The 14,264-nt window shown below is 39.8% G+C and overlaps 1 protein-coding gene across 2 annotated transcripts; it reads left to right on the top strand.

Moving 5' to 3' along the window:
- The first annotated feature begins 1,269 nt into the window (after positions 1–1,269).
- On the top strand, positions 1,270–12,556 carry psmb2 (proteasome 20S subunit beta 2). 2 transcript variants are annotated; one of them, XM_058619568.1, is made up of 6 exons: positions 1,270–1,670; positions 2,723–2,845; positions 3,125–3,195; positions 11,275–11,437; positions 11,895–11,944; positions 12,342–12,556. In XM_058619568.1, the coding sequence occupies exons 1-6, from the start codon at positions 1,607–1,609 to the stop codon at positions 12,456–12,458; spliced, it is 588 nt and encodes a 195-aa protein (XP_058475551.1). In that variant the 5' UTR covers positions 1,270–1,606; the 3' UTR covers positions 12,459–12,556. The 2 variants fall into 2 exon arrangements, with proteins under 2 accessions (XP_058475551.1, XP_058475550.1); XM_058619567.1 differs by lacking the exon at positions 1,270–1,670 and adding an exon at positions 2,033–2,249.
- The last annotated feature ends 1,708 nt before the right edge of the window (positions 12,557–14,264 follow it).

The following is a 14,264-nucleotide window of genomic DNA, read 5'->3' as shown; positions in this document are numbered from 1 at the left end:
AAACAAATGATCAAACATAGATAAACACTGTCTAATAGTACTGTTTTGAGTCTGTTGATTGTGAACAAGAAAGGGAAGTGATCTGTCACTCTAGGGGACGTCAAATGTAATCAACAGGGGGAAACAAAATGCTAGTTGTGTTTTAAAAGGAGAAAACTCCTGAGTGGAACTCTTTAATTGTGTTCAGACAGCTTCAACAGTTTTTGTCTTCCACAATGGATCTCCTGAACAATCAACCAGTACAAAATGGAGACAGTAAACATGGCCAAAGCCTGCTTATAAACATGTGTATAAATGTAGTTTTATCATTCTAAATCAAGGTAAAAATTTAAGATAATTAGGGTGGCATATAATAACCATTTTCCTTATTAATTAATCCAAAGTAAACTCCAAGTTATTCAGTTTATCACAGCTCCATTTAAATGAACACAGAAAATCCATCTACTGACCTTGTTCTGTAGGAGACATTACTCTGGTTATAATGTTAACATTACTTTGTAATGGACTGTTGCATCTATATTGCAGTTTACATGTTACAGAGCATAGTCGGATTATGACTGGTGTTCTATATTATGTCCACTGCTGCAAACAATTCAGCAGGGCATCATAATCTCATTAAGATTCAAATGTGACTATATAACACAACCAGTATTGTTTCTCATAGCAGTGTCTTTTTCAGATTATTGTCATTATCCGGTTTGTATCAGAAACACTACTGTACATGTCAAATATGATACATCCTAAAGAAACACAGCGGATTACCATGTCTGAGGCATGAATCAGCAGAACATGTGGCACTTTTTTGCTTGAAATGTAACTAAAGCAATTAACTACTGGTCAAATCAAAACAATACTTGTCTATGTCTACATAAATGATCTAAATCTCACCATTAAGGACATTTAAATTAAGAGCAAAACTGCAAAAGTCAAAGAAACAACATGTACATCTTAAGAAACTTGCAGTATACAAAAAACGTATCCGTTTTGAATATAAAACACTCCCAAAAAGTAATTTTCCGGGATGTCAGTGAGAAAATCCACATGCAACAAAAAGAGAATCGTTCCTTCAGTTTGTCCAAGTCTCTTATGTTGGTTTTACTCCACAATCAGATCAAACTCTTCTGCTTGCTCAAACACTGCGTTCATCTCTGCAGCCAGTGCGTCCAGCTCCGTGGTGTTAATCTGCTGCACCTTCTTCCTCCTCTTCTTCTTCTCCTTCACCACAGTCACTCCGGGGATGTTTGGATCCTGCTCGGGGAAACCCGAACCGCAGTCGTCCGCCTCGAGCATAGACATGAATGAGTTGAGACCAGACAAGGACCCGGAGCCTTCAAGATCTGCCTTGGAATGTCGCACTCTCTGGAAAACCTCCGGGGTGTGCAACTTCTCGAAGCCGAATAAATTATCTTTTGAGTCGGGGCTGCTGAATGACTTGTCGCTGAGCCTGCTGTAGGACCGGCGAACTTTCTGTGACCACACCGCGTCCTCTGGATCCGTTGCCGGCTGTTGGGGGCGAGAGGGCGGCGGTGATGATGGCAGGATCGGTGAGGGCATAGCGGCCTTCTTCTTCTCTTTCTCCCCAGTCGAGGAGCTGCGGCGGGTCCGGATGGGAACCAGGTCGGACGCCCTCTGTTTCTTCTGCTGGCTGCCATCCGTCTCTGACAACCTCGGTGTGTTCTCCTTGTTATGCTCCGATGGCGCGGTTGTTTTTCTGGGAGCGATTTTCCTCACTGTTATTGAGCGTTTAACAGCCACAGGGCCCTGCGCCGGTTTCGTATCCGTTTTTACGTTAGCCTGAAGAGGAGAACTCAACCGCGGTGACCGTCTCCGCAGGGAGACGTCGAGCTTATTAGACTCAGACATTTTGTTTCGACGTGTTCCGCAGTTCATACAGACATTCAGTTCAAATAAAACGGTCTAACTTTGCCGTTTTGATTTCAAAAATAAAAACACTGCTATCTTAGCTTCGGTGAGTCCGCTCAAATTGCCCGCCCTTGTCGCGTGGAAATGACGAAATAGTGTCTTCCGGTGACGGCACTAGTCTGCGCTGTCTATGTACTGAGTAACTTTTGCTGTGTAATCTGTGTATCACCGGCTAAGAGGCACCTGCGGTTTGATAGTATTTTACAATTATTTAAACGCACAGTTTATATTGAAGATGGAATATTTGCTTGGAATCCAGGGGAAGGATTTTGTCCTCGTCGCCGCTGATAATGTCGCAGCCAGCAGTATCATTCAAATGAAACACGGTATGACAATGCGTTAGCTTAGCATTAGCCATTGAGCCGCTTGCTAAATTAACACAAATCTTCGTTTTCTCAGTAAACACATACTCGCCATTTATTTTCCCTCTTATATAACACTGTTTTGTACATTTACCGTTCTGCTTACAACGCCGACTGAATCACAATTTCTGGTTGTGACCTGAGCTAACTAAGCTATCATGCACTATGCTAAGTAGCGCATGAATCTCTAGCATTATGCTTTGATTCTGTGGTGTTTGAGTTTATATTCTCCCATAAACATGTAATACTATAGTAAGCGCTGCTTTGGTTGATGGTTTGATTCGGTCGAATCGTTTTAAAAACGTTTGAAAATGTATTTGTGTTACTGTTGTGAAAGTGAAAGTCAGACCCATATTAACGTGTACGGAACTGGTGCTCAGGATATTTACAGTACGTCAAATAAATAAGTAATTTCGTGTGATTTGTGTTTTTTCCAGACTATGACAAAATGTTCAAGCTCAGTGAGAAGATTTTGATGCTGTGTGTTGGTGAAGCTGGAGACACCGTACAGTTTGCAGAGTATATCCAGAAGAATGTCCAGCTTTACAAAATGAGGAATGGTAAGAACTAAAGAAATTATTAATATTACATGGCTGTGGCATAATCACACAAATGATCTGGTCTTTAACAATTGGGTGTTGATTGGCATTCATTTATGAAAGGCCTGCGTGACCACATTTTAATTACCAATACTATTATTATTATTATTACTATTATTTTTATTGTTGAGAAATATGTAATTTAACAAGTGATGTAACAAATATAGGCCTTAAGTTTATTTATTTAATTTATTCACTCAATTTTCTTTGTGACGCCATTTTCCCATCCTTATTTCTCAGGTTATGAGCTCAGTCCAGCAGCAGCAGCAAACTTCACACGAAAAAACCTGGCAGACTACCTTCGGAGCAGGGTAACTATTCTTGATAAACAACCCATTTAGACCCATTTATTCAGAGTGAAACTGGCTACAACTGAATAAACTGTGCTTATTGCATATGTTACAGCCACATTGAGCAAATCAGCACTATGGGAATGGATGGTGGATGCTATCCATTTGGGATTTTCCTAAAAATCAAAAACATATTTGAACACAACTTTTAGGAGTAGAATGAATTTGAATTTATATACTGTACAAAGTGAAGCAAAATCAGCCCCAGTTTTCAATGGAGCAGAGCTGTTCTTTGACAATACGTTGAAAACCCCTGCCATCCTTAAAGCAGTACAATGATGAGTTTGCTAAGTATCAAATAAATTGCTGTTTTAACAATACAGTGGTCATGTATAGTTATAACTTAAAAAGACATAATAAACTGCAGGAAGTATTTATTTTCATTTTACTTGGCACTTGCAGTAGAAATTATCCATAATTTGCTCCCCCTTGGCTTTGAATGTATGTAAATAGCTTTTTTTCAGTGAGTTTCAATGGAGTTTAGCGGTTTGAACCTCACAGTCACACGATAACATAAATAATCTTATTGCGCCAGATTTATAGAAGTTTTACAAATTGTAGAATTTAAATTTTGATAAAGAAAAATGAAGTGTATATTCAGATGATTTGCACATACAATATTGTTGAGAATCTTCACAAATCAACACAGACAGCAATGATAGCTGATCATATGGTGGTGAAGATTAAGATAATGTAATGGACACATTTATTTGAACATTTCTAGTTGCTGTACCAAAAAAACAAAGGCAACCAACAAAATTATTTAATTTCAACAATAACTACTTCTGTCATTTGTGATTTTTCAAACTACACTGGGTTATCTTCAATCTTAAAAGACATGGCATCACAGTTTTATTCACACCAAACAAACACAGCAGTCCTGTGTGTAGTGTTCATCTCCACAAATGTACAGTAAATCCACTATACTTCGTTGTGCGCATGTGCCAACCAGCGTGCAGCCTTTTACAGTCGCTCCTGTTCAGTCTTCTACTTTTTTAAACAATTTCCTTCGGGATAATAAAAGGATTCTGATTATATGTAAAGCAGCAGCATCTGCTGAACTTATACATTTTTTTGTCTTCCCATTACATCTGTCAGTCTTTTCTATGTCACTATAATAATTTTAACATCTGTATTCTCCTTTTCTCAGTTAAAAAACAGAAGATAATTAATACCTTGCACCAGTGGTCATCCTCTGAGTTATGCATATTCATTGTGGTGTGTTAAGCAAGTATACCTATAAATATTTTAATTTTGTTTAAACTTAATTACATCCTGTAGCATTTTCAGTCTCATTTTGCCCTAGGGAACAAATGATGGCCTCACAGGCTAATTTCCATTATTTAAAGTAATATGTAATTCAAATTGCAGCAACATTCACTGTGTGTACATCAGCAATATGTTTACATTTTTGTTTCAAATGCGTTGGTGGCTAAAAACTAAGAAGGAACACAATCACTGCAGAGACCTTTTTTTGTCTTGATGCTGTGACACCGTTGTCGTCATGGTGATAGAGGAGTTGGTGTCGCAGTCAAGTTCAGGTGGGAATCAGATGTCACCTGTAATTGTACCTGTGCGTGTGTAAGCAGATGCATTTTGACAGAGGCAGGTACATTTGTCAGCTTGTTGTGAATCATGACCTATTCCCCTCAGAGACTTCATGGCAACACCTGAGCCTTCAGCAGCACACACACACACACACACACACACACACACACACACACCTGTAATAACTGTAATACATTTGTACTTAATTTAGAAGGCTATTATTTAAAATTCTGACCCAAGAGGCAAAATTGTAGCAGAATGAGAGTCACACACACAAAATTTCTATTGGTCCACTGTGTTTAAGTGGGTTTTCTATGGGTACACTGGATTCCTCCTGTAGTCCAAACACATTTAGGATTAAGAAACGACCACAAATTGCCAAATGGTGCCAATATTATGAGTATAAATGCTTTTATGTGTCAGCCATGTGACTGACTGGTGAACTGTATAGGGCAGTTGTTTCCAGAGACTGTGTCAGGGCCCACAGATGAGTCACAGGAGATTTTTCAAGGCATCACCAAATAAATTAGCAATTATTTTAACGGTTTTATTGATACTAAATATAATTGTACTTCACTTTGCAAATGTATGCCTTGCGCTCGTCACTTTTTATTTTGTGACTTTGCCGTATAAGTAAGTGCTATAGCTAAATTATGGATGGACTGTATGTACTGTATGTTAAACATACTGACAGCAACACCCCTAAATTAAGTATCTGTTGTCTAGATGATTTACTAGAACTCTGGGTGTTTTTTTTTTAATTGAAAACATTTAGATACCCTGTAAGGCCACAACCAATTGGCGTTCAAATGGGGATCAATTTGTCATACCTAATGATAAATCAGTTAATTTGCAGTACTACTTGCAGTACAAGATTTAGTGGCTGTAATAAAAAACAATTTATAGGAAAATAACCAGCCACAATAGACAAACATGTCTCTGTTCCAGCTCATTTGTGGAGAGTTGTTTCTTAATTTCAGTATGTTTTATGTTATCAACTATGGTTTTATCATAAAAAGAAAATAGTATGCCCCTTTTGACAAAAACATTTTTTTAATTTTAATTAATTTCTTCTCCTAACATATAGTTTTTCTTGCTGCGTGCATGTGCTCTCAACTCCATTTAACTATTCAATGCATCTTTTGCACTAATTTGTTAAGAGTAGTGCAGCCGCTGCCTGTCACAATAGCAGAAGGGTAAAAATAATTACAAAAAACAATTAGTGCGGCAGAGAAGGGAATGTGGGACACATCGAACGGGGGATAGGGATAGAGCAGCAGGAGGAGGAGGAGGAGTAGTGGGGGTCCTGGGGGAGAACAAACGGGCCCAGTAGACAACACCACACAGTGTGAGAAAGACGATGAGTCAAAATGCACATGATTACAATAAGCATGCACACAGAGGGACCTATAGGACTGTGTTATTCAAGTCAAGGTTGTACTGTACATGTTGTGGAGGATAACATTTATATTCAAGTCTTGTCATAAGTTGTAGCTGCATCGCTATATTTGTGCCTCACGGTTATGAATTTGGTTTTACAAGTGCAGGAATCACCAATGCCATGTTCTCAGGAGTGCTGCAGAAAGTGTTGGAGTAGCAGTTTCTCCTGTGCATCATCCCACACCTTCCTCCAGCTATGTTCTTTTCACATTCATCAACCTCCAGAGAACATGGACATTTGCAAATTATTTTGTATAAACAGTTTTTTTTATGGTCCCCCCCCCACAGAACATCCTGAGTCTGTAGAATATGTAATGTGTGTTGTCCATCTGAATGTGAAACAAGGAAAGAAATCAACTGCCAAAAACTTGAACTGTTTGGTATTGAATACGTTTGCAGAAGTTATCAGAAGGTAGAAGCATTTTCAATCTGGCCATTTTTCTTTTACCTAATTTAGGCCAATAATTATATTTTTAAGTATGTCACCTTAAACCATCTAGAATCACTCCTGATGCTGGGAATTACAGTGTTAGTTAGTTTATGGTTTATTTTCAACAGCAATTAATCTACAGTCTCTGTTATAGATACATTTTGGCCATAAAGATATTTATTTTTTGTCTGAGGGAAGAAAAAAAAAGTACAGGATTTGAACCAACAGAAAAGGAGGAAATCCATAATGCTTAAAAATCAAAATCTACTTCAGTTTCTCTCATTTTGAAGAAAAACAACTCCCGTATATGTTCATGTGTATGTAGTATAGAGTTAGGGAGACAACTGTTCCATAAAGGTTCAAGGTGAACTTGTTGTCCATAAATGATGTCTGCTGTGTGCAGCATAGATGATATATGAGCCTACAGGCTTGTCTCTCAGACATGGATTAAGCTCATTTGCTGTCTAAAAGAAAAGTCAACGTACAGCCTCGCTCACTTCATGTCTGGGGAAGCAGCTGACTGCATATGTTTTAATTAATCTGATTAAATCATTGCAGATGAAAATTTAACCCAGACAGAAAGGCAAGATAATGATCACAAATAATTTTTTTCCCTTCCATTCTTAAATCATCCTCTGAACACCCCCCCCCACCCCCAACACACACACATACACACAAACCATCCCATAATGCTGCCAGTATGTCCAGACCCTTGGGTTAAAACAAGTCCTGACTGATAAATTAATCAGTGGTATATTGTTAATTCTGATGGCCTCTTTCCTCCAGGATCAATTACAGATGAAATTACCCAAGTGTCTTCTGACCTCCAGGAGGTTAGTTAACGTCAGCAGCTCAGTAAGGGCACAGTTAAGCCTGTTGTACTTTACCAGCCCGCTGTCCAGAAAAACAACTCCTCTAACCTCTGGAGTACTGTATTCACTCAAGCTTTAGAGAGCAGACAAAGAAAAAAAAAAACACACACACACTAGCGGTAAGTGTAATCACCTGAGGCCTCGACTGTGCCGCATGAATATCAGTAATGATACACATGAAATTCAGAACAAAACAACAACTGCAAAGTTTCGGGGGCATAGAAATTCACCACCGGCATAGAAATTCACCACCAGCATAGAAATTCTGTTTGTTTTTAGTTTCTCTCGTTTTATGTGCACTGATATAGTTGTGTATATTAGATGAATACAGATTAAATTAATTGATCCAGAATTGACAGGTTCACCACTGAGGTAAGAAAAAAAAAAAAGTTAAGCAGTGTTTGTTTGTGAGCCTCAAACATGAGGTTAGATTAAACCAAACAAAACAACAACAATGCTGCGAGAGGCAGAGAATTTATAAATATCACATTTCATGTAAAAGCCTTGCAGTCTCCAGTTTTTGTGTAAATATGTAGATGTTTGCTGCTTTCAGGTGATGATGAAACATTTTCTGTCAAATTTGAATTCCTTGTTTGGTTTTGTAAATAAAGCTTTTTTGTTTTGGTAAGGCCACAGCAACAGTTAGCCTCTGTACTGTGGTGATCCACAGCTGGCCCCATATGGGTTTGTAAAATATTTTGTAGCACACAGTGGGCACAAATAATTACTGGTGCCATATTGCATGCTGCTCCCCTGCTCCTGCACAGATGAACAATTAATACAAGCAGATTGAGAAGAAATGCCAATAAAGAGAACATGCCCCAGGGCGGAGTACAAAAATAGGGGGAGGGATGAGAGGGAAGGAAGGAAGGAAAGAAAGAGGGGAGGGAATGCTAGAATGTGGAAGAGGAGATAGGGAATGAGTTTGTGGTGGCGCAGTCGCAACATGACCTTAATTTGTGTCGCAGCCAAAGCTGCCGCCTTTGTTCTGAATGTGTCACCCTCAAGGAATAGTTCAAATTTCTTGACCAGAGTTTGATGAGCAGATTGATTTCACTGCTCTGTCCAACATGATACATCTTGTACGCCTCTGTCTTAACATAACGATTCCACAACACCAACAGCTTCCAACCCAAGAAACACTAGCACTGCATCAAAACACTCTTAATTAATCAAAAACTGAACTGTTGGTCGACAACTAATCCTCTATAGCATGTGAAAGACACTAGTTCCCTGATACACTATGGGAAAAGCGTGGTTAGCGGAGGTGTTGTAGTTCGCATTCTCACCATCGGGTGTCACCCGTTCTTACCCAATGGACCTTTAATCCTATTTCACTCCATTGACGTGCGACTGACTGTTGCCAAGACTAAGATTTTCCCCACCCAGTTCTAGTCCATTTGCTAAACCAAACAATGATTTTCTTTCTCTCTAGGGGTCACCACAGTGGATCACCTGCTTTTTGTTCACATATTAGATTTGGCAGAGATTTTATGAAAGATGCAACCCTCCCAATTATTCAGGCTTGGGACCTGTACTAGGAGAACACTAGATGTCGAGCACTTGACCCTCCAGTTAGAAGTTCCCTTTCCAAATTTCTTCCACTATATAGACAGAAGTATCAATTTAACTCTCTTCAAAGTGAGAGTACTTTCCCAAAATGTCAAGACAGCTCCTTGAAAACCAGTTGGGTCTGGTTTGAGTCTGCTGAAGGCGACGGTAGTAACGCGCACACACAGGAGCGTCTTTTGTTTGGCAAAACACTGCATTTTGCCTTGTGTGGCTGAGCACGCGAGAGAAAGAGAGAAAAAAACACACTATGTGCATTGTTTGCATGAGAACCTGGGTGTGAGTTCAGGTGGCAGGGTTAACAAGGTGCCTGGCTCCCTCTGAGGTGACATGGGAAGGTTATTTTGATGCCAAGTCAGTATTATTGTTACATTGTAACCAGTGAGGCAGGTGTGTGGTGGGTGGGGGTGACGCCACCGGGGCATTCGCAAGCTCACAGAGGAATTAAAACACACGCGCGCACAATAAGATATTCATCTTGAGAGTCACACCCCTGGTGTGTACTCACAAACACACTGTTTCCCTTTCTCACGTGAAAGTGTGTGTGTAATCCATCGTTATCCCACACACATATGTACGCCAAAGCCGACTCCAGTCCACGGGGAACATAACCATCATCACTACCCTTGTGGCAAACATGGCCCGGAACACACACACACACACGTCACAGAAATAAGCATGTTGTGTGTGAGTTAAATAGAAATGAGAGGGCAGGTGTGTAGATCACAGCTCTCCTGGCGTCATTGGATCATATTTGCCTCTCTCTGTGTGACATGTTACGTTTTTCTTGTTCCATCACACACTACATGCAAACACTCTGCAAAAAAATGTCAGGCTGTGCCGTGAAACGCTTTGAAAATTGTCTGGCTTTAATAAATGGAGGAAGAGGGGCTCGCAAAAAACGACTGGAGAAAATTAGTGTTTTGGAGGAAGAGAGGGGATAAGAGGCTCGGAGCGTAAAAGATGTAATTTAAAAAAGGGGGGGTAAAGGGGGCAAAAGAGAAACGACTTTAGAAGTTTTTAATGAGCCCTGGCACTTCTCCAGGGCATGAGGGTTGAAGGCGGCAGAGAGGGAGGGGGGGAGTGAAAAAAGGGGAGGATCATTGAGGGATGGAGGGAGCAACAGGGGGTGCTGACTCCCAGCAGATGTCACACAGTCGGTGACACCTTTCTCCTGCACAAGAACACACACACCTCCTCTGTCCTGTAACACCCTTTCACCTTTCCTATCCCTCCATCACTCTCCAGCCCCCTCCACTCTCTCTCTCCCTCCCTCCCTCTCTCTGTTTTGTATGTTGTGTCAATGTTGCCACTGTGTGTGCATCACTCCGCGTCTGCGCCAAGGTAGAAAAAGTCGCTAATTAAGAGCAATTTATTTGGAAGGAGTTGAGAAGTTGTACTTTTCAAGTGGTGAGATTTCTCACTCTTGGGTGACGGAAGACCTTTTTTCCGAGTCGTTCTAGTCGTACTACAGCAAAGTGGCATTGATACACTGAAAGTGTAGGAATTCTGCCTCCTCATACAGCAGCAGCATAACGAGACACTCACCAATATATATATATATATATAGTTTTATGTATTTTTTTAAGAATAATATCAAGTCCACTCTCAAACTTCACTCACTGGCCACTTTATTAGGTACAGAGGACACTGTATTTTGCTGCAGAAGTGGCAGTCAGTGTTGTCTTCTGCTGATGCAGCACATCTTTACTCGGAGATGACCTTGGTTGTAACAAGTGTTTATTTGACTCACTGTCGTCTTTCTTTTATTTTGAACCAGTCCAGCTCATTCTCCTCCGAACTCTGACATCAACGAGGCATTTTCACCCTGAAATCTGCTCTTAATCTCAGCAGCTCATCTTGACCACGTCTACTTCTACATATGAGTCCATATTCAGTTACCCAAATGAAATTTCTGTAATTGCCATTCTTTTCAAACTGTAGGCCCTGGGATTTCTGTCCTATTTTTGAGTTTGTCCTTTCTATTTATTATTTAAAATTCACTGATTGTTTTTGCAGTGTTTATACCACCACGTTAGATAATGCCGTGATTAAGATAAGACTCTTAACTGTCATTGTACATGTACAAGGGAATTGCTGTTAAAGTGGCATCAAAGCGGTTTCATCAACACTTGAGTGTCTTGTTTACTTACCTTCGCGCTCATCCTCCATCATCTCCAGACGCCGTATCATGTGAACCTGTTGTTGGCGGGCTATGATGACACAGATGGCCCAGGTCTCTTCTACATGGACTACCTGTCTTCCCTGGCCAAGGCCCCCTTCGCTGCCCACGGCTACGGAGCCTTTCTCACTCTGTCCATTCTTGATCGCTACTACAAACCAGGTCAGTGCAGGGAAATGTCTTATACGTGTTTTGTTTTTTGTTGTTTTTGGCTGTATGTTGTTGCTGCTGTCTGAGCACAACTGCTCTAATATTGGTCCTTAGAGTGTGTTTCAGTACCTCAGCATATTCCATAGTTATCATTCAGGTCAAATCTAATTGCGATTTTTTTTTTTTTTGTCGTGATTAGTTTGATTCACAATTTTATTTTCAACAAGTTTTGTTAAACTTACTTTTTTACTTAATTTTTTAATGCAAACATGAGAAGATTCAAAGTGCTTCCAACATGTTTATTGCATAGGGTCTTCCACTGATATTTAAGTATAAACCCTGTGTAATTTGTGGTTCCAATTTGATAGGATACGTTTTTCAGTGCTGGTCTAAATTATATTCCTTATTTTGTTAACGATAGATGTTTCCAGCTTTATTTAAATCTAAATTCATGTTTCTGTTGTTTCAGATCTGACCAAAGATGAGGCTGTGGGTCTGCTGAAGAAGTGCGTTGAGGAGGTGAGTTCAACTAGTTTTACCTCTATTGTGTAAATAGCAATGATAAGCATTTTGTTTCATAGTTTACTACATTGCTGCAGTAGTAATGTTGCTTTATTAGAGGAACAAATTTACTCTTATTACTACGAATGTGCACAGGCCTTGTTCACCCTATAGGTTTACAGCCTACCTTTTTTTTCTCCATCGACAAAATTCCCTAATTAGTGCTGGTTCAGCAGTAGCCATTAGCTACGTGTAAACTCTTCAAGGTGTAAATATAGAGGCTTGTAGATGCTGAACAGACAATATTACCAGTCTTTTTGGAAAGTGACAACTAGCCAACTTGAGGAAGTTTAAATAAAAACTGTAAAAATGTAATTAATTGTATTTAATATGTTCACATTTCTTCCTCCTCTAGCTGAACAGGCGTTTCATCCTGAACCTCCACTCCTTCACTGTCCGTTTGATTGACAAGGAGGGCATCCATGACCTGGAGAAGATCACCATTGGCACTAAGGGACCAATCACGGCTTAAGTACAAACGATGACGCCCCTTGCGCTCTGTAGTTTTTTTTTTGTACTGTTAACCTTCTTTCTCTTTCAATAAAAAAGTGACACACAGTTGAGATACAAGCTCTTTGTCCCCGTGGTGCTTCCTCTCTGCTCATCTGCACATACAAAGAGAAAGAACAGCCTTCTGGCTGCGTACTTTCCCCATTTTGCGATTGTTCTCAACAAGTGTGCGCATGGTTAATGCACACTCACTCGTGCCTGTGCATGAAGAGTACAATGTTATTTCCTGTCGCTGAACGTCAAAACTACATCAAAATAGGAGTAGGTTTTCAAATCATCCTGGTGTAACTAACGTGTAATGTTGTGATGTTCAAGCAGCAACTCCTCGAAAGTGTAACCTTTAGTTCTATTTAGTCAATCATTCTTAAATATGTAAAAAAGTTTGACAAGGATCTTGGTTTCAAAGTTTCTATCAATATTTTCATGGATTCAAGCTAGTTTTTTATTATCACTTCATCTGACGATTATTTTATGATTAATATATAGCTTAGAAATGTCAATTGTTGTTTCTCAGACTTCAAGATGACAATATTCGAGTGTTTTGTCCACAAACCAAGGTCAGTTTATTGTTGTAAATGTGCAAAGAAATCGACGCAACGTCACATTTAAGAAGCTGAAATCACAGAACATGCTTTTATTTAAAAGAAAACACTTCTAAGTTTCACACAAATTAGCAATTCATCATTACAGACCTAAAATAATATGAAAATCAAAATGTACAATGAATTTATATCAACAACTTTCTGATGCAGTGTTGGTAAGCATTTCCAATATGGCTTTATTTACCCATTTCACAATTTTTTCGTTTTTCTAATGTTATTTACAGTAAGTGTTGTTGCATTACTACTTCATATGACATCATTTCCTGAGAGTGACTTAAAAATGATATTCCATTCTACGATATAAAAGTTTTTGATATTGTGGAAAATGCTTCTTTTTTTTCCCCAAACGTTTTATGATACGATGGAAATAATCTGATCAATTTTAGATTGTGATCGTCTATCTAGCCTAGTTTTTTGTGGAGATGTGTTTAGAAAATGTGCTTTCATGGACTTTTGACTGATCACCTCCAAGCGTTAAACATCTGGAGTTACAACCCAAGTTTAGTGAAAATCTGAGCTTTGCTGAGTCATTGTGTGCACACTCTCACACTCACACACTCACACACACACACAAAGGAGAAATCAGAGTGGTTAGGTTACTGAGAGGGAGATGAAGGGATGGAGGCACGGAGGGGAGGAGTGGGGGGTGGTTGACACAGGAGGGTAATGAGATGGGAAGAGAGAAGAGGAGATAGGGCAGGTATGCGACACATGTATGTGTGCAGTCCCAGGATAGAGCGTAATATCTGTGTGGAGTATATCTCGTCCTGTTTAAATAAAGTGAAAGAGCACGGGGAGAGGTCCGACGGTGTGTTAGGCACATTCACTTATGATGCTGCCATCTCCGTCGGCCGGTGCTGACGCCCGAGAGGGACCCTCACTTTGCTGAGAGATCCCTTTTTTGTGCACACGGAAGATTTGCCAGCACAGTATTCACTATGTGTGAAAGGGTAAGCCAGCATTCAGGCTTACTCCAGCTCAATCAGAAGTTACATCAGCAGTTGATTCATTCATTCATAACTGGAAATTAATCTAGAAGAATTTTAAAGCCCAGTTTGGGTCACTTTTCAACCTTTTTCTCTACAGAGACCCACTCACAACCCACCCCCTTGTCCCCCCCGTCCCCTCTCCGCCATGCTCATGCCTTTCAGCATCCATTTTGCATG

This window comes from Solea solea, chromosome 20 (assembly GCF_958295425.1).
Source record: "Solea solea chromosome 20, fSolSol10.1, whole genome shotgun sequence".
In the NCBI taxonomy this organism is placed as follows: domain Eukaryota; kingdom Metazoa; phylum Chordata; class Actinopteri; order Pleuronectiformes; family Soleidae; genus Solea; species Solea solea.
This window is presented reverse-complemented; position numbering and strand designations above follow the sequence as displayed.

Coding starts and splice junctions, on each gene's coding strand:
- psmb2 (XM_058619567.1), top strand. CDS start 2,159: ATGGAATATTTGCTTGGAATCCAGGGGAAGGATTTTGTCCTCGTCGCC. Junction 2,250..2,722: donor TATCATTCAAATGAAACACG/GTATGACAATGC, acceptor TGTTTTTTCCAG/ACTATGACAAAATGTTCAAG. Junction 3,196..11,274: donor CAGACTACCTTCGGAGCAGG/GTAACTATTCTT, acceptor CATCATCTCCAG/ACGCCGTATCATGTGAACCT.